This window comes from Salmo salar, chromosome 11 (assembly GCF_965601325.2).
Source record: "Salmo salar chromosome 11, fSalSal1, whole genome shotgun sequence".
Lineage (NCBI taxonomy): Eukaryota > Metazoa > Chordata > Actinopteri > Salmoniformes > Salmonidae > Salmo > Salmo salar.
The window spans coordinates 92,100,861-92,122,277 of NC_138301.1; the positions used below are offsets into that span (position 1 = coordinate 92,100,861).

The window sequence follows — 21,417 nt, forward strand, 5'->3', positions numbered from 1 at the left end:
ATTCTATTGTAGTGTACTGTACCTCCAGGAGAGGTGTCTCTTGCTCCACTTGTTCTGGGGCGTCAGGGCTCGTCTCCTGCGGCCCACCACCGCCTCGGTCTCAGACAGGTCCGGGAGGGAACACCTCGGGGTCTTCATCAGGCCCAGGGTGGCTTGGTCTGAGCAGGGGAACAGATACACAGATGTACACATTCATATTGAGTAGTAAACTAGTGAGCATGTCCACCCATTAATCAATTAGAGCTGTGTTGTTTTAGTAGAATGTAAACAAGACAAAGACAAAGATAGTGTGTACATACGTGCCACACGCATGCACACACACACACACGCACCTAGCACGCCGGTCTCCTCCAGTCCTCCAAACTTCTGCATAGCTTTGATGGCTTTGGTCAGGGCCTCCTTGGTCTGGAGCTGTCCAGTCACCGGGTCAGGGGGTGGGAGATACCCAAACTTACTCAGCCAATCCTGGAGGAGACAAAATAGGAAGTGTTAAGGACCATTCCAGCCATTCCAAACCCCTGTGAATGTGTCAGTGTTATGAATGTGCAGGTGCGTGTGTTTAAACATTTACAGTATATATTTGATGTGTGTTTGAGCACGTATATGAGAATATTTGAGGTTATACAATGGGTATGTCTAACTCTAGATGCTGATTGGTTAAAACCGGGTTCCAGCAGGTGTCTATTCCACAAGTTACCACCGGCTAAATCTATGGTGTTAAAATGCCTATTTACTCTGTTCCATCAGACTGCGCAATACAGTGTCTCATCAGCCCAGCCAGGCAATTTATAAACTTGATCTCCACTGTAAAAACTTCTAGACATTATCTCACACTTCTTTTAGACTAACATTTAGTTTTCAACAGCGGAGATTTGTATAAACCTTGCTGTCTGTCTCTCTGACATTTGCAACATTGTTTGAATATTGAAATTCAATCTCCAGCTGTCCCATAGCAATGAACGTGCCGGGAGTCGGGACCAGACAGACTGGTCTGTCAGTCTGGTAGCTTTTCTCAGCTAGTCGAAATCATGAATCAGCATAGTTTTAATGGATATATACAAAGAAATCCCAATAGAAAACACAAAATGCAGCTAGTTTGCTGTCATTCCAGATTCAGTTTGAAGTGATTGGGTTAGCTGTCTAAGTGAGTTGGCTAGCTTCTCTGAACAGTGTCCTGACGGCGGAGCAAATGTCCTATGCCAGGCGAAATCGTGCATCATTAGCTCATTGTTATGGATGTATTCCGTTATTCTGGCTGCACTGTTTGATGTGACTGTGTTAGCCGAAGTTGTCTAGCTAGCAAGCAAGGGATAAGAACATTGGGAGAGGGAAGGGATAAGGGGAAGCCTAGTCAGTTGCACAAATCTGAGAGTTAATCATGTCTGGCTAAAATGAAAGTTAAGTACTGACATCCTCTCTAACCACTCAAGCATTTTCTCCTCCATCTCTGAGCATGCAGTCAGAGTTGGTTAGTTTTAAATGGGCTTTTGATCAGCGTTGAGTGATGAACGACTTGCATCGATAGCCGGGACCCCCCCTTCTATTGACAACACTCCACAAATTCCATTACCCAAATTGCTTTGTGCTTACACCGCAATCCTACCGATGATATGTGCCTCCCCATCCATGGTATTAGTAGAGTTCAGGGCTGCAAACTGGGAAAAGTTTCTGTGCAACGTTTTAAGGACTCAACTTTCACTAGGAAGCACATGAAGTTACGTTTTCTAATCAAAATGTACAAATAAAAAAAATATTTTTTGATTCAAACCAATTCAGAAGTCCAGCTAACGAACAAAACCAGAAAGTTAGTCACCATGACTACACTAATCAGTGTGTGTGTGTGTGTGTGTGTGTGTGTGTGTGTGTGTGTGTGTGTGTGTCTGTGCGCAAGCATGTGTACATGCACGCGTGTGTTTGACATCTCAAGTCTTGGAGTGTGAAAGAGAAAAGTGACACTTCTGAAAGTGTTGATTCTGTGAGCAGTGTGTTTGCACCTCAGCAGTGCTGTCAAACCAAACCAGGGCACTCTGATTTCCTGCTTGCTTAACTCAGCAGCCAGCTCACTGTATCACCACACTACCACATGTGGACACTCAAACACAGCCACTGGCCCAGAGCCTCAGTCTATTGCCTGACCTATGGAAGCCAATCTAACACATCTGATAGCTGCAAAGGCTACTGGAGAAAGAAGGAAAATTGAAAAAGTTGCCATCTATAGCAGTTGAATTAGAAGAATGACGACATCAGCATTTCACTGGAGAGTGGAGAGAATGGAGAAAGATGTTTTGTGGGTCGAGGGGTTTTGGGCAGTACTGGGCCATTCTGCTGAGCTTATAGGTTCTGTGTTGCCCAAAAGTCTATTGTATAAATCTAAAGCTTTTCATACTGTACACTGGCTTGGGGATTCCCTATGCTGACACTGAGACACACCTAAGAGAGAGAAAGAAAGAGAGAGAGAGAGAGAGAGAGAGAGAGAGAGAGAGAGAGAGAGAGAGAGAGAGAGAGAGAGACAGTGCTCGGTACTGAAAGGACAGCCACTAAGGAGGACAACAAGTAATATCCTCTCCTCTCCTCTCTCCTCTTCCTATCACTAAATCCCAGTCTCATATTGACTGTGGTGGGCTACACTCCCTGCTGACACTGTTTGTGTGTTGACCAAGCATCCAGCTGTGTCTCTCTGTGGAGAGAGGGCTCACTCTGCCTCTCTGTGTGTGTGTGTGTGTGTGTGTGTGTCTGTGTGTGCATGGGTGTGTGTGTGTACATGAGTTTATGATTATGTGTGTGTGTGATGGTTTCTCTCTCTCCCTCTATGTTTCTGTGTGTGTGTGTGTGAGTGAGTGAGTGAGTGAGTGAGTGAGTGAGTGAGTGAGTGAGTGAGTGAGACTGCTCTCCTCCTCTGGCTGGCTGGGAAATCGATGCATGACAAGTTAGAATACACAGCTCCTCCATGGCATTGACCTGGCACAGTTATCAACTACAGTGCGGGCTCCTTCAGCACTGGGAGAGGAGATTCCTATCACCCGCAACAACACAACACAGCCACACACACACCACAACACAGCCACACACACACCACACCATGACACCCACACTGCCACTGTCCTTTCATCTACTTACCCAACTCTAAACCAGCCTCTGATTAAAAGGCTAGGACAAAAACTAGCATACACCATTGAGAATCAGAGTTATAGCCCACTGGGCTGATGGAGAAAGGGAATACCAATATAATCATATGGGATTTGACTCAATCACAGCGCAGATGATTTCACCCTACATAATTAGTCCATCACTCTAGCAATGAGAAAACCAGCTTCCAACAAAAAAGCTATGTAAAGGTCAAGCAGACAGGCACTTTTTCCTCTCCTTGAGTTACTTACAGTAAGATACCTGAACTATAAGTGTGTGTTTGTTTGTTTGTTTGTGTGTGTGGGTGTGTGTCTGTGTGCGGAAAAGCTCAGGAATGGGATGGGTATGTCCTCACTAAAAAGCAAAAAAGGCAATTTATTTAGGCTACACATCAAGCGAGACAGAGAGAGAGAAAGAGAGAGACAGAGAGAGAGAGAGAGAGAGAGCTAGAGAGAGAGAGATAGGGAGAGAGGGAGAGAGGGAGAGAGGGAGAGGGAAAGAGAGAAAGAAATGGAGAGAGAGAAACAGAGAACCTCATAAGACATCACAGTAAAATGGAGGGATGTATTGCAAACGGAAATAGCAAAATTGCATTATACTGAGAAAGATGAGTTAATCTGTGGACATCGGAGAGCTGGAGTTAAGATCAGACTGAATGGTGGATTGGCCGCTGTGAGTGAAAACCCAGCACTTGAGGAAAGAGGAAATTAGGAATATATGTCTAATTATTTAAACAACATGCACCATACATGTGAGAGAAAATAGCTGTATGTAGCAGTAGAAGTATTGTTGTCTGTTAGATTATTCCAATCAGGGTAGGGATGGCAGGGTTGGGGGAAAATATAAATTGATAGAACCCACAATCTATCTGCAAGATTAAATCTGATCTACCCCCCCTCCCCCAAGAAAAAACCCCCAGAGAGTCTAGGGGCAATAACAGGCTGGATCATCTCCAACATGTCATCCTCCAACAAATTGAAAACCTACAGCAAGGTTGATGTTTGTTTAGCTGTAAGCCAAAACAAAAAGCTGAGTGTGTGTGTGCCTTTGACCTTGTGTGTAAAGTATTTTATCCGGACCTTGCTGCGGCATGCTGCTGTGTGGAATCTCACTTGACCTTTGGGGTCTTTAATGACAAAACAAAGCAGACACATCGATCCTCCAGAATCTGTCCTACCTGCAGAATTTGTCTTCCACTATCTTACCATTTCCTTCTCTCTCTCTCTCTCTCTCTCTCTCTTTCTCTCTCTCTCTCTCTCCCTCTCACCCCATTCTCTTTGCCTACCTGCTGCCTCTGTCTTCTACTATCTTACAATTTCCCTTACATCCCTTTCCCCCTTCTCTCTCTGTCACCCCCTCCCTCTCTCCTTTCCTCCTTCTCTCTCTTCCCTCTCTCTTCTCTGTCTGACAGTTTAACCTGGCATGATGTCTGGCTCTGTGCCACTCACCGGATATAGTGAAAGGTTAATAGGCAGATTGGATAGGGAGGAGAGACACAGGGGGCTTCATCCATAGGCCTATTGCATGTAAAGTGAAAGTGCACCCCTGAGGGTTGACAGGCGATGGGTACAGGAGGAGGGGCTAACGAAACCAAACTCTGCTACAGTCTCAGAGTAATAATCAAAGTATTGGCTGCAGAAACACTTCTGAAAGATACAATAAAATAAATACCTTTTTTCAGTTCTGTCTGGCCAAAAATAATAATAATTAAAGAATGCAGAGAGAGAGAGAGAGAGAGAGAGAGAGAGAGAGGAGATGCTGCCCGGTATTCCTGCAATCCCATTTCAGCATCTCATCCAATCCAGAGCAGAGCAAAGTGTGGGAGCAAAGCGGGATCGGCAATGAGCTCCTTTTTTTCCTGCTGTCTGTTGCCACCGGCAAGACTGTCAGTCTCCCGGCTATAGGCACCTGCACTTATCTCAGAAACAGTCAGTCTTCCCGGAGCAGCCCCCGCTTGTCCTTCCTGACCCCTTACACCTCCTCCCTCCCATGGCCCCCCACTTTACCGGCAGACCTGCCTAGCAGCCACGACAGGAGCAGTGGGGAGGAGAGAAGGAAAGGCAGATGGGGAAGGACATACCGTGTCTTCGGAAAGTATTCAGACCCCTTGATTCAATTAATTGGACATGATTTGGAAAGGCACACGCCTGTCTATATAACGTCACACAGCTGGCAGTGCATGTCAGAGCAAAAACCAAGCCATGAGGTTGAAGGAGATAGGATTGATAGGATTGTGAGGCACAGATCTGGGGCATTGAAGGTCCCCAAGAGCACAGTGGCCTCCATCATTCTTAAATGGAAGAAGTTTGTAACCACCAAGACTCTTCCTAGATGACCCGATGGTCACTCTGACAGAGCTTTAAAGTTCCTCTGTGGAGATGGGAGAACCTTCTAGAAGGACAACCATCTCTGCAACACTCCACCAATCAGGCCTTTATGGTAGAGTGGCTAGACGGAAGCCACTCTTCAGTAAAAGGCACATGACAGCCCGCTTGGAGTTTGCCAAAAGGCACCTAAAGGACTCCCAGACCATGATAAACAAGATTCTCTGGTTTGATGAAACCAAGATTGAACTCTTTGATCTGAATGCCAAGCGTCACGTCTGGAGGAAACCTGGCACCATCCCTACGGTGAAGCATGGTGGTGGCAGCATCATGCTGTGGAGATGTTTTTCAGCAGTAGGGACTGTGAGACTAGTCAGGATCGAGGCAAAGATGAATGGAGAAAAGTACAGAGAGATCCTTGATGAAAACCTGCTCCAGAGCGCTCAGGACCTCAGACTGGAGCTAAGGTTCACCTTCCAACAGGACAACAACCCTAAGCACACAGCCAAGACAACGCAGGAGTGGCTTCGGGACAAGGCTCTGAATGTCCTTGAGTGGCCCAGCCAGAGCCCGGACTTGAACCCGATCGACCTGAAAATAGCTGTATAGCAACGCTCCCCATCCAACCTGACAGAGCTTGAGAGGATCTGCAGAGATGAGTGGGAGAAACTCCCCAAATACAGGTATGCCAAACTTGTAGCTTCATACCCAAGAAGACTCGGGCTGTGATCACTGCCAAAGGTGCTTCAACAAAGTAGCAAACATTTCTAAAAACCTGTTTCTGCTTGTCATTATGGGGTATTGTGTGTAGATTGATGAAGGAAAAAAGCTTTTAATCAATTTTAGAACACGGCTGTAACATAACAAAATGTGGAAAAAGTCAAGGGGTCTGAATACTTTCCGAATGCTCTGTATTCTCAGCCCTCTGGGGAAACCTGTCCATGTCTTTCATGTCCCTGGAATGAGTTGATGCTATAATGTAACTGTACAGGGCACGCCTAGCAACTATTTGTTGGTCTTTTACCAGCCCCTAGGGCAATGTGTTTGTGTTTTTACATACTATTTGTACGTGTTATTTGTTATATAAGACCAGAGAAAGTATTATAGGGTTCAAAACAGGTCCTGACAAACAGTATAGTGAGCTGTGTGCTGTGTGTGCTGGTAGAGTATGTCTCATTAGGGTCTTCTAGTCCTTCAGAGAAGCCCTAAGGATTTATATAATTTGTATTTTATTTTTGTATTTACAATTATTTTAAATGTATATTTCATTTGTTCAATAATTTAAATTATATTCTGATTATATGTATTCAGTTTGTGTAATAAAGTGAAGGATTAACACATTAGAGAAAAAAAATATCCAATCAGGATTTTTCTTTGCTGGTCTCTGGGGAGAAAAATCTAGCTAACTAGCTCAGCTATTGGCTAGGCCCTCTGAAGCTAGTTAGAAGGCATCGGCCATTCAACTGTATTATGACAGAATTTTGGAGTGAGAGTGAAAAACCAATTAGATTTAGACTTGCAATGGGTGGGACCGTTATTACATATTTCTGGGTAAAAACTTCTACATTCTCGAAGGCCCTGAGACGTCAGTACTGCGAGCACAATAGCAGCAGTAGTTTTCCCACGATGTAGCCAACTTTTGTTATGTGCGGTTGTGGCTGCAGCAGCAGCAGGTGTTATCGAAGACTCGGAGGATATTGCTAATTTGTTATCATCGACTTTTGAAGATGAACTTTCAACAATAAATTACATTTCAAATGATCATCATCTGGTAAGTGGCACTGTTCTTTATTGCGGCTAGCTTGCCGTTAGCTATCTCTTTGAAAATGCGTGTGTAAGTTAAAACATTGTTGCATTTAAACTTAAGATCACCAGTTACATTGTCAGGGGTTGGAACTGAAATTATTTTCCAATTGTTTTGTTCTGAACAAAACCATAATTTCCTTCATTCTATTCCACTGTTCTGACTAGCAAAATTAAGTTTTGAATCAGTTCGAACCTCCAAAAAAGTAGCGATTTATATAATTCCTTTCTGTTCCTTTTGAATCCTTCACCAATCAGTGCAGATAGAGCAGCTTGATATATGGAGCGGGCAAGCTATTGTCGTTTTTGCTGGTTTTACACATTAAACTTTCATCTAACTCGTGGTTGACTGTTGCTGGGTGTTATCGTCCTCCATCAGCACCGGTCTGAACCCTACCTGCCCTAAGCTCTCTCCTGGCCCCTTACACTAAGTCTGAATTTGTCCTGCTAGGTGACCTAAACTGGGACATGCTTAAACCACCTGACCAAGTCCTAATGCAATGGTACTCCCTAAAACACCCAGAAAAGGCTACTCTCCTCGATGTTATCCTCACAAATAATCCTGATAGGTATCAGTCTGGTGTTTTCTGTAATGAAAGTGATCACTGTTTTACAGCCTGTGTTCGTAATGGCTGCTCAGTGAAATGACATGTCCTGATTTGTCATAGGCGCTTGGTAAAACACTTTAATGAGCAAGCCTTCCTTCATGAACTGGCATCTGTAAAATGGTATAGAATCAGCTTGATCCCCTCTGTCGAAGACGCTTGGACCTTCTTTTTTTACATTTTCAGTGGTAATGTTAACAAACACGCCCCCATAAAGAAAATGAGAATTAAAAACAGGTTCAGACCCTGGCTCGACCGTGATCTTGCAGAGTTACTCCACCTCAAGAATTGCATTTGGCGAAAGGCTCGGCACACGCATACTCAGGCTGACTGGCTCTCGCTCAGGCAAATGAGAAATAAGTGCATTCAGGCTATCTGGAAGGCCAAAGTTAGTTACTTTAAGGAGCAGTTTTCTCTCTGTGGGTCTAAATCCAAGAAGTTCTGTAAAATGGTTAAAGACCTGGAGAATAAATCCTCCCTCCTTAAAGTTGATGATGTGGTTGTTACTGACAAGAAGCACATGGCTGAGCTCTTTAAACACCACTTAATTAAGTCAGGATTCCTATTTGACTCAGCTATGCCTCCTTGCCCGTCTTTACTTATGCTAGATTACGGGGATGTAATTTATAGATCGACAGGTAAGGGTGCTCTCGAGCGGCTAAATGTACTTTACCATTCAGGCATCAAATTTGCCACCAATGCTCCTTATAGGACACGTCAATGCACTTGATACTCCTCTGTAAACTGATCATCTCTGTTTACCCATCACAAGACCCACTGGTTGATGCTTATTTATAAAACCCTCTTAGGCATCACACCCCCCTATCTGAGATATCTACTGCAGCCCTCATCCTCCACATACAACACCCGTTCTGCCAGTCACATTCTGTTAAAGGTCCCCAAAGCACACACATCCCTGGGTCGCTCGTCTTTTCAATTCGCTCCATCTAGCGACTGGAACGAGCTGCAACAAACACTTAAACTGGACTGTTTTATCTCCATCTCTTAATTCAAAGACTCAATCATGGACACTTACTGACAGTTGTATTGTTGTCTCTACCTTCTTGCCCATTGTGCTGTTGTCTGTGCCCAATAATGTTTGTACCCTGTTTTGTGCTGCTACCATGTTGTGTCATGTTGTGTTGCTACCATGCTGTGTTGTCATGTGTTGCTGCCATGCTATGCTGTTATCGTAGGTCTCTCTTTATGTACAGTGAGGGAAAAAAGTATTTGATCCCCTGCTGATTTTGTACGTTTGCCCACTGACAAAGAAATGATCAGTCTATAATTTTAATGGTAGGTTTATTTGAACAGTGAGAGACAGAATAACAACAAAAACATCCAGAAAAACGCATGTCAAAAATGTTATAAATTGATTTGCATTTTAATGAGGGAAATAAGTATTTGACCCCTCTGCAAAACATGACTTAGTACTTGGTGGAAAAACCCTTGTTGGCAATCACAGAGGTCAGACGTTTCTTGTAGTTGGCCACCAGGTTTGCACACATCTCAGGAGGGATTTTGTCCCACTCCTCTTTGCAGATCTTCTCCAAGTCATTAAGGTTTCGAGGCTGACGTTTGGCAACTCGAACCTTCAGCTCCCTCCACAGATTTTCTATGGGATTAAGGTCTGGAGACTGGCTAGGCCACTCCAGGACCTTAATGTGCTTCTTCTTGAGCCACTCCTTTGTTGCCTTGGCCATGTGTTTTGGGTCATTGTCATGCTGGAATACCCATCCACGACCCATTTTCAATGCCCTGGCTGAGGGAAGGAGGTTCTCACCCAAGATTTGACGGTACATGGCCCCGTCCATCGTCCCTTTGATGCATAATGTTTCCACCTCCATGTTTGACGGTGGAGATGGTGTTCTTGGGGTCATAGGCAGCATTCCTCTTCCTCCAAACACGGTGAGTTGAGTTGATGCCAAAGAGCTCCATTTTGGTCTCATCTGACCACAACACTTTCACACTTTCCTCTGAATCATTCAGATGTTCATTGGAAAACTTCAGACGGGCATGTATATGTGCTTTCTTGAGCAGGGGGACCTTGCGGGCACTGCAGAATTTCAGTCCTTCACGGCGTAGTGTGTTACCAATTGTTTTCTTGGTGACTATGGTCCCAGCTGCCTTGAAATCATTGACAAGATCCTCCCGTGTATTTCTGGGCTGATTCCTCACCATTCTCATGATCATTGCAACTCCACGAGGTGAGATCTTGCATGGAGCCCCAGGCCGAGGGAGATTGACAGTTCTTTTGTGTTTCTTCCATTTGTGAATAATCGCACAACTGTTGTCACCTTCTCACCAAGCTGCTTGGCGATGGTCTTGTAGCCCATTCCAGCCTTGTGTAGGTTTACAATCTTGTCCCTGACATCCTTGGAGAGCTCTTTGGTCTTGGCCATGGTGGAGAGTTTGGAATCTGATTGATTGATTGCTTCTGTGGACAGGTGTCTTTTATACAGGTAACAAACTGAGATTAGGAGCACTCCGTTTAAGAGTGTGCTCTAATCTCAGCTCGTTACCTGTATAAAAGACACCTGGGAGCCAGAAATCTTTCTGATTGAGAGGGGGTCAAATACTTATTTCCATCATTAAAATGCCAATCAATTTATAACATTTTTGACATGCGTTTTTCTGGATTTTTTTGTTGTTATTCTGTCTCTCACTGTTCAAATAAACCTACCATTCAAATTATAGACTGATCATTTCTTTGTCAGTGGACAAACGTACAAAATCAGCAGGGGATCAAATACTTTTTTCCCTCACTGTAGTGTTGTGTTGTCTCTCTTGTCGTGATTTTGTTGTATTTTGTCCTATATTTAATTGTATTTATTTTTATTTTTAATCCCAGCCCCCGTCCACGCAGCAGGCCTTTTGCCTTTTGGTAGGCCCTCATTGTAAATAAATATTTGTTCTTAACTCACCTAGTTAAACAAAGATGTAGGATGCGAGATGTTACTGGAATTTTGCGGGTGGGGAGAAAGCAAGAGAGGGTGGAGGAGGAGGCTCGGCTCGGAGCACTGGGCATCTTGTTATGACATGCATTAGCTATCTGAATTAGCCCCACAGAATCATACCTACGGATGAGCGGCTTCTATGAAGGAACTTTGAACTTCTGAGAATTGACTTGACGTACCGGTAGCCTACTGTATCTATGACCATGGTAGATAAAACTTAATTGCACACTAGTGATCATATGCAATAGAACCATATTCTGCATGGTTTTATACATTTTTCTTAGCGTTTTAACAGAAAACTGATAGAAATGTCTGTTTTTCCATTCGTCACATCCCTAGTGGCAACTAACTCAAAATGCGGCACTGGCCTGTTTGATTCATTCATGATGTCATCGAAACGCATTGCTTCTCCTGCATCTCCTGTTCCCTCTAAACAAATAAATCCCCCTGAGGGCAAGCCAGACTGTACGCCACTGGACCCTATCACTTCCAGGGTCACAGGTCAAATTGACAACCTAGTTGGACAGATTAGGAAGATTAGGGGAGCGTAGGGCTTAAAAAAGGGACACCCAAAAGGTATGTGGAGGATACTGGTGACTACTGTACTCCCCCGGGTGGTTCTGAGACCTTGGACATGCTTTAGACCACAGTTCAGAGTCAGAGCAGACTTTAGAGCAGGCAGGCGGCACATGGGCACACATACACACACCCTGTAATCCCCTAACACTCTGTCCCTGTCACACACACTGCCTGGACACACAGACACAGACAGACACTCACTCACAGGCCATGCACGTACACACACATATCCTCCCATACATCCCTGCACACACACACACACACACACTCCCATGCGAGTCACCAGATTAGTATCCACTCTGTGTAACATTGGGAGTTATAGGTTTTTCCTCTATTCCGCACTGTAAGAAAATGACTTTCCCTCTTTTCTCTGTGTAATCCCTAAGTATCAGCAGTTACTAACAGTAATCCTAATGGTCTAAAAAACATGCAGCGGCGCATCATATCCAGCTGCACATCTTGGAATAAATGAGAGAGGGGGGAGAGAGGCAAGAGAGAGATAAAGAGAGAGAGACCGAGAGACAGAGGAAGAGACAGAGAGAGATACAGCACATAGAAAGAGGGGAGGAGGAGAGAGAAAGAGAGAGAGAGAGAGAAAGAGAGAACCAGTCCTAAACAGAACATGTAGTTCCAGTCACTTCCTGTTGTGGATTAGGACACTGGCAGGATCACATAACACATGATATCTGATGAGATGGGGAGATTCAATTGGACAACAAGGGAGGACTCTCACACTGAGCTCTAAGAGGTCAAAGTGCACAACCCTTCCTCTTCCACCGCTGCCCTGTTGACTCTAACGAGTCAGCTGGTTCTACTCATCATGCCACCACACACAACCGACATGGACAGCCATGTGTCCCCTTCTGATGACCTTCTCCATTCCACAATGCTCCTCTCTGTGGTTCTTTTATCTGCCTTAGTGACAGGAAGTGAATCATCCGGCCAGACTTAACCGCTGACCCCTCTCTAGCCCTCCATATCAGTTGTGGAAAAATAGTGTTTACACAGCCATTTCACGATAGGGCCAGGCCAGGTCAGATCAGACTAGCTGATACCATGTTCCTCCACAATATGAAGTCTAATGAAGCGTGAGGCTTGAAGTAGTACGAAGTTAACATAAAGTGTGAACATGGGTTTGGCCACACCCCGTTCAAACTAATGTGAGGATAGTGTGAACAGAAAAGTTGCAAATCTGATAGGGAAGTAAGGCAGACGTTACTTTGCATATTTTGTAGGTGTAAAAAGTCACAGAGAGAGAAACAAACACAGCCAAACCCAGAGACACACATACACAGACACACACGTGCACATCCACACAACTGTTCTGGTTCAGAATATTCAGAGGCCATTTGTTTCTGATGCAAAGATTCGATCTCAGTTTACATTTTTTGAGGGGGATGAAGTTGGGTGTCTTCAAAAATCATCCAGATCCCTTTCCATTACAGACAAAAACGTATTATCGTTTGCCCTAAGCCGTTACATCTCAAAAGCCCTATAATCTCAGAGAAACGATTTATGTAGCTGCTTTTTTACGTGTCTGTGATACATCGATGGGAGGATTCAGAAAAATGGTGTGCTCTGAGCTTGGCTGAGGAGAGGAGCCGAACAGCAAAACACAGTTTGTCTTTGAGAGTAAACAGAGTTTAGTGATGGATGAGCGAGGGAGGAGAAAAAGAGAGGGAGAAGAGAGAGCACATGCAGGCGACACTCTGGGGGGTTCGGAGCCTTACTGACACCAATATCCAACACCAGATTTGATGTGGATTATAAACAAGCAAAAGTGAGAATGAATCCCTGTCTTGATCCTATCTTGCATCTTTTATGCTTTTTCCTCTCACCTCTCCTCGTCAATCCAATGTTCTCTGTTCACATGCTGCCATGATCAAAAGTTTCCTTACAAACACAACTCTCTCAGTTGAACTCACCAGAGACCAATTCCCATAATAAATGTCATTGTCTCCGAGGCGGATAACTGGAAAACACAGCTGACTGCGGTTGTCGGCTCTGGCTACAAGTTGCCGGTGGAAACTGATCTAAAATCAGCTTACCCTCACCCCAACCTATCAGTTTCATCAATGCATGTCCTGTCAAGTTCTGATTAAATACGAAAGGACCAAACACAACGTTTCACCTTTACTAAAGCTATGGAGCGTATAGGCCATAGCTTTAGTAAAGGTGAAACGTTGTGTTTGGTCCTTTCGTGTGCAGTATGTTGACAGCACATGTTGGCCCTGGGTCATAACGATCACCAGAGGATGAGCAAGGTGCAGAGGTGCTCACACGCGCGCGCGCGCACCACACACACACCACACACCACACACACACACACACACACACACACACACACACACACACACACACACACACACACACACACACACACACACACACACACACACACACACACACACACAGCTACAAGAGCCAAAGGGAAAGAGGGGATTTAACCAGCAAAACAAGTGAAGCAGGGAATGGAAACCCAGCGTGCGAGCAGTCCAAACACACACCTACATCTAACGCCAGAGGAAAGACAGATTAAAGATGGCTGACGGGTAGAGCTTTATAGGTGTAACTTCCATCAGGAGTTGCCAAGTTCTCTAGGGGACCACAAGCCAAGATAGATCCAGGATGATGCATAAAACATTCACGTGTCAACTGCGTAAACAATAAACCGCATGACAGACAGAGAGAGAGCGGGAGAGAGAGAGAGAGAGAGAGAGAGAGAGAGAGAGAGAGAGAGAGAGAGAGAGAGAGAGAGAGAGAGAGAGAGAGAGAGAGAGAGAGAGAGAGAGAGAGAGAGAGAGAGAGAGAGAGAGAGAAAGAAAGAAATAGAAAAGAGAGAGATAGATAGAGTGAGAGAAAAGAAGAGGGAGCGAGAGCTAAAGAGAGAACAAGCTAACCAAGAGAATAGAGAGAGAGAGAACCTTGGTGCCTTTCCCATTGTTCCAGTACATCCATATTCAGGGAGCTGGTAGCAGCACAAACAACAGGTATGGGTCGATCGATACAATGGAAACTCTTAGCATTCAACACAGAGCTACATTAATACACACCTCAAGAGACTGATCAATCATAGACCAGAAGGAAGCTATCCACCACTGAAGAGTAAACACAAACACTTGCACTACTTTAATACGTTTCTGCTACAATAGCTTGTGTCTTCATACCACCTTTATTAGAGTACTACTGTAGAAGTGCACACAGGAGAGGGTACTACACAGTATATCTAGTATACGTAGAGATGTCCATCATGATAAAGGGGGCGCAGGGGTTAGTCTCAGAGCTCTTCTATAATGATATACTAGAGGACACTGGAGTGTATGGTTCACATGACGAGGGAGAGGTCGCTACACACTGGGGAGAGTTTATTTAGTCATACACTGTCCACACACCAAGAGGTGTGAATGTCAGAGACACTGCCACTTGAAAATCAAATGAGCCAGATGCACTAAGCTACGGAGGGCGGTGTGTGTGTGTGTGTGTCACTGTGTGTCACTGTGTATATGTGACTGTGTGACTGTGTGTGTTTGAGTGTCACCATGTATTTCCGTTACATACTCTCTTGGGTCGCACTTGTGTCTGGTCTGTCATCAGCCTCTCAGAAGTCCCTTCAGGGAGCGAGCAGTGTGGAGTCGACACTAACCTTTCCAGACACACACAATCTGACAGAGATAACCCTGACGCGTGCGCGCTCGCTGGAGGAAGCGCACGTCAACACAGGGCGGTGCACTTATCCTCTTAGGCCTGCGGCGTTTTGGCGTTCGGTGATGCAGGTGTGTGTTCAATTGAGCGTGTGTGTGTGAACGTGTTTGCGTCTTAGTGGGTTAACACCCTGAGTAGGAAACAGCTTCATCATAACCCGTCCTTAAACAGAGACCATAGCAAGGTAACAACACCTGCTGGTCTTGTTCACTGTAATATGATTTTATGTGTGTTTGAGGGTGTATGGAATGGAGTGAGTGAACAATATTTGGCATGTTTGTCTGAGATTACGCTTTTACTTGTGTGTCTAAGCTGTACAGTGGTGACCCGTCACCTGTTTAGCTAAAAAACAAACCAAAAACATTTTTGTTGTTGTTGTTGTTGCCTGTTTTGCATGTTATTTTGGCATTAATACGTGTCACATATCAGTTTGCAAACAATGTAAAAAAAAAAAGAAGAAATTTGAGTTAATAAAGCCACGTACAAACATGGTCTCTGTTTTGCTTTCTTGAGTAAGGTATCTCTAAAATGCAGGTGTTTCAGACTAGCTCAGTGCTTTCTGTGGTGGAGGGGCAGCCAGCGGAAAATACTGTGCGTAGGGGTCGGAAATGTTCTGGAATTGCAAATTCAACAATGAGTGGTTCGGAAGGAATCAGTGGCTAACTGCAAGCGTTGCAAAGCAGTCACTATTTTTCTTCCCCTGCCTGATATTTGGTGGAGAGGGTTTGCGGTCCAAGTCTGGGTTTAAGGGTCTCTTTTCCAAGCTTAAAAGGATAAACATTCACAGGCAACACCATGGGCCAGAAAAGGTTGAATACACTGCCATGCTGTCAATCCAGCATGACTCTGCCGCGTTAAAAACAACTGGAAACTCGGAACTGGGAAATCTCAGACTTCAGTGAGTTCAAGACAACTGGGAACTCTGGGAACTCTTAAAAAATATGTTTTGAATGGTCATCCAACTTGGAATTGCTAGTCGGGAACTCAGGCCTTTTCTAGAGCTCTGACCTGAAGATCACTGACGTCATGAATCAACCTTGTTTATTCAGAGATCCCAGTTGTCTTGAATACACCATAAGTCAAGAGAATGCCAGACTTTGATGACAAAGTTTCATGACAAAAGTTTCCCACAAGAAGGACTACTGTGACACCTTTCTATTCAAGTCAGCACACAACAGTCCAAAAATGTCTTGTATGCTGCTGCATAAATTATGTAATATGCCAGGGAGATATGTATACTGTAACTAAGAAAGTAATACTAAGTGTATGTTGGGTAGTAAGCTGTTAGTAGCCCATGTGCCTCACCCTAATAATTTGGTCCCTTTCCCCCTCATAAATTATCATACTGTTCCGACTTGGTGGTGCACATGTAGCCTATAGCCTGTTTTAGAGAAACGTCATAATCGAATATTGGAAGAACTTTCATTGTCTGCTTATATGCCTCCTATGGTTCTGACTTGGTGTACATGGAGAATACTGTAAGATTGGCCCATGTTCTGAATTCTGCCACTGTACATTTCAAAAGTGCTGAACAAATAGTTATATTGACTACGTCCATCTTAGCTCGCTCATTAATGTCTTCATCGAAATTACAGATTGTCTCTTATCCGCTCATTGTTCCTTTATGCCATAGTTTGTACATCTCAATTGTCAATAGAAACCTCATTTGTTTAAACAAGTCAGCCATATCAGCTATGTTTTTTTTAAAAGACAGTAAATAAGGCTGAATGAACTGCCAGACAATGCTCCGCTGATTTCCAGGTGTAATGTTGAGTTTGCCCCACCAAAATGTACATGCTAAAAGGTGTATCTGAGTGTGTCTGTGAGTGTACCTCGTCACTTCTGAGAGTGAGTCTGTGTGCATGTGTGTGTATGTGTGCGCGCGCACATAAAAGTGTGATTTTCGGGGGTGCGATCCCCAGTGTGATGTTGAATGTGTATGCGCAACACACAGGCAGAGACCCAGGTATAAAATGCAGCCGATAAGTTAGTCTTAAATCCATGAATCTCGACATTTGATGTAAGGGAAAAGAGATAGAGCTCCTATCTGTCCCTAAGGAGGGACTGACTGCTGCCAAGAAGAAAGAAAGAAAGAAAGAAAGAAAGAAAGAAAGAAAGAAAGAAAGAAAGAAAGAAAGAAAGAAAGAAAGAAAGAAAGAAAGAAAGAAAGAAAGAAAGAAAGAAAGAAAGAGAGAAAGAGAGACAGTGGTAGGGGGGAGAGAGGGAGTGGGAGAGACAGAGAATTAGAACGAGAGAGCAATGGAGAGACAAAGACAGACAGAGAGAGAGAGAGAGAGAGAGAGAGAGAGAGAGAGAGAGAGAGAGAGAGAGAGAGACAGAAGGAAATCAAGGGACAGTAAGTGTGGTCCCATTAGGTACATCAGTGACAGGAGGCTAATGGGTATCAGACTCCATTGAACAGGCACGGTCACCCCTCATAGACACAGGACAGGTGATTCATTCAAATCTGCTGGGAAGGATGGAGAGCGAGAGAAGGACGGCGGGAGACAGAGGGAGGGGATCAATATGGCAGATCCATCACACTGGCCTTCTTCTGCGGGGATAACCACGACCAGTTAATGGTAACTATGGTCGTCAGCTCGATGAGAGCGATCTGCATCAGATTGGTCAAGAGAGTGTGTGTGCTGTGTGTAGGGGTGTAGACATGGTTCTGGATGGCAGCTGTTCCTCCGACGCCCAGTTTTTTCCAAAGAGGGCTAACTGTAGGCTGATTCACTGCAGTAACGTGACAGTGATGGAGGCTGTGGCGTGGCTAAGAACAGCCTCTGATAAAGGTATCTAAGCCATCCCCTCATTGGCACCTTTTCACTGTGGTGGAGGAAGTGCCTCTTCCTGGCACCATCGCGGCGTGCGCTACAATTGCCCCCCCATCACCCCTTGGCAAGTATTTACAGTGAAAATAAAGACCAAATCCCACATCAGAGGCTCAGTTAGTCAGCGTTTTATACGTGTGCTTATGAATTAAACCCTGCCAGGAAAAACACACATGGTAAACAAGAGTCAGCTCAAGTTAGAAAATAAACAAACCGTGATGTCGGAGCCAATTTGGAGACGCCCTATAACAGTCGTTTTATTTAACTGCCAAAGTGGGTCCAAACTTCCAGAACCATTTGATGTCTGATCTCTTTTGGGCAACGATCTAATGTGGCACCATGCCAAAGCCCACAAACAGAAGGCTTGAATAAAGCTGGCCTGGTGCCCTACTGTGATATTTAGTCCATATGTCACGGAGGGAAAAGAGAGATGCACAGTCACACACACAGACTGACTGCCATCGACCAGAGACCTGCCAAGGAAAATCTGCAGAACTGTTAGATGCCATCTAGTGCTATGATGAATCCCTGAGTGTGTGTGTGTGTGTGTGTATGTGTGCATGGACAGTATGAAATTGTGTGTCTGTGCAAGGGAGAACACAAATGCTGGAGCTGTTTGAATGGGGGAGTGGTTTGTGTTTGTCTCTGAGTTATTACCGTGTGTCTCTTAGTCAGTGCGAGTGTGACTGTATGCATATGAGTATGCATTTATTTGTGTATATCTGAGTGTTATTGTTACCATTTCTATGAATGAGGTTGAGTGTCAGTACGTGTATATTAATGTGTGTGTGTCTATGTATAGCTATGTGTGTGAGTATTTACGTAGGCCTCTACAATATGTGTATGTAACTCATGGCCTGGAAAGTAACCGTGGGACAGATGTTGTGGGCTGCTGTAGTGACCAGTGTCATAAAGACAGATTTGCCCGCCTAGTCTAAGCCGTGATCCCCATTGACAACACACTGAGTAACAGCAGCAACTGGCCTACAACTCTCACATACTCAAACCAAAGCAATAAAAAAAACACAGACAAGCCCCGTCAACACCACAGGATAAACAAACTTTTCATCCTGCAAGGCAGACAGTGTGAGAGTTTCTACAGCCATCTTCACATACAGGGATATTACAACCCCTAGCTGCAACAAACTACTACTGTACATTAGACACAATAGCAATTTCCCCAGGAAAGGTAGGAAGTGAAACAGCACATCACAAAGAAAACAACATTTCAGAGTAGCCACCGGCGATGAAAAGTGCAGCACCGTGTTGGGTGACAAGCGCTTACCGTGACAAAGTTTTCATGTGTTACCTGAGTACGGGGACAATGCCAGCAGCTTTGAGAGTGGGTGGAATGCCAGGGGCCCCTAGAATGGCCCGCCGGAGATAGTCTACATAGCCTAGATACTGCGTGTCTTGTTCATGGAGAGAAGTGGAGAGGACACAGAACCCAGAGCCATAAAACAGCACGACAATGTCCCATTGTGAATCACCATCAACCAGAGGTGGCGAAAAAGGCTATTTTCAGAGGCAAAGACTTCACTAAAGACTTTCAAATGAACACAGTGAAAACAAGTACTGCTGAATCTAATAAAAAACTCTGAAGTTGAAAATGGACAATTGATTCAGTTGAAATAAGGTAAAGCAGGAGATTGTGTATTGGTTGGAGTCTGAGGGGACACTAGCTGCTACCTAACACCCCTAGACTGGATTGTCCTCAGAAATGGTGTCAATGTTCAAATTCCAACAACACTCCCACTAATAAAATAGCCCAAATGCTATGGCATCACAGCACTGTAGGTGTGTCCCGGCTAGCACATAACGTTCTGCGAACCATATTTTTCTTAGAGCTGGTTATTTTGCATTCAACCTTCCCACAACTTTCTGGGAATGGTGCAGAATAGTTGCTTGGCTTTGGAATATTCTCAGCACATTTAAGGAACTAAAATAAATTACATTTTCTTGGTATTTCATTACTTTAACAGAACGTTTCGAAAAAGTTCAAACATGGTTACATTTAATTTAACTTTTGGTAATGTTCTAGGAACGTTATCCAACTGGTTTGACATTGGGAATGTTCTCAAATATACTGAACAAAAATATAAACGCAACATGTAAAGTGTTGGTCCCATATTTCATGAGCTGAAATAAAAGTTCACAGATATTTTCCATAAGCACAAAAATCGTATTTCTCTCAAATGTTGTGCACAAATGTGTTTACATCACTGTTTGGGAGCATTTCTCCTTCGCCAAGATAATCCATCCACCTGACAGGTGCGGCATATCAAGAAGCTGATTAAACAGCATGATCATTACACAGGTGCACTTTGTGTTAGGGACAATGAAACCACAGATCACGTGTAACCACGCCAGCCCAGGACCTCCACATCCAACTTCGTCACCTGCGAGATCGCCTGAAACCAGCCAACCGGACAGCTGATGAAACTGTGGGTTTGCACAAAAAAATCATTTCTGCACAAACTGTCAAAAACCATCTCAGGGCAGCTCATCTGCGTGCTCGTCGTCCTCACCAGGGTCATGACATAACTGCAGTTCGGCATCGTAACCTACTTTAGTGGGCAAATGCTCAACTTCGATGGCAGCTGGCACGCTGGAGAAGTGTGTTCTTCATGGATGAATCCAGGTTTCAACTATACCAGGCAGATGGCAGACAGTTTAGTGTGTATGGCGTCGTGTGGGTGAGCGGTTTGCTGATGTTAACGTTGTTAACAGAGTGTCCCATGTTGGTGGTGGGGTTATGGTATGGGCAGGCATAAGCGAAAGACAACGGACACAATTGCATTTTATCGATGGCAATTTGAATGGACAGAAATACCGTGATAAGATCCTGAGGTCCATTGTCGTGCCATTCATCCACTACCATCACCTCATGTTTCAGCATGATAATGCACGGCCCCATCTCACAAGGATCTGTACACAATTCCTGGAAGCTGAAAATGTCCTAGTTCTTCCATGGCCTGCATACTCACCAGACATGTCACCATTGGGCATGTTTGGGATGCTCTGCATTGACGTGTACGACAGTGTGTTCCAGTTCCCGCCAATATCCAGCAACTTTGCACAGCCATTGACGAGGAGTGCGACAACATTCCACAATCAACAGCCTGATCAACTCTATGCAAAGGAGATGTGTCGCACTGCATGGGGCAAATGATGGTCACACCAGATACTGACTTGTTTTTTTGTTAAGAATTTTTGGAATTAAGAAACAACATTCTTCTGTTGTAACGTAGACACAGGGAGTCAGGACGCAGGTGCAGTTAGTGAGTTTAATAACAACGAGCATGGACCAAACCAAGAGCAACGTCTGACATGGAAACACAAACAATACTACCTGATGACAGATAACAAAATAGTTCTATATGAAGGGTAAGTAATTAGGGCGTAATGAAGACCAGGTGTGACTGAGGATGAGACACAGGTGTGCGTAATGGTGGTTGCCAGGTGTGCATGAAAATGGGTTGCCAGG

At 44.4% G+C, this 21,417-nt stretch overlaps 1 protein-coding gene across 1 annotated transcript in view; it reads right to left on the bottom strand.

The window, feature by feature from the left end:
* Window positions 1-21,417, bottom strand: part of LOC106563158 (matrix metalloproteinase-17) — a 91,754-nt gene that overhangs the window by 43,477 nt on the left and 26,860 nt on the right. Inside the window, exons 2-3 of the mRNA XM_014128425.1 lie at window positions 333-465; window positions 23-158 (exon numbers count right to left, since the gene is read on the bottom strand). Of these exons, the coding sequence (XP_013983900.1) occupies window positions 23-158; window positions 333-465 (269 nt within the window). The remainder of the gene's footprint in view (window positions 1-22; window positions 159-332; window positions 466-21,417) is intronic.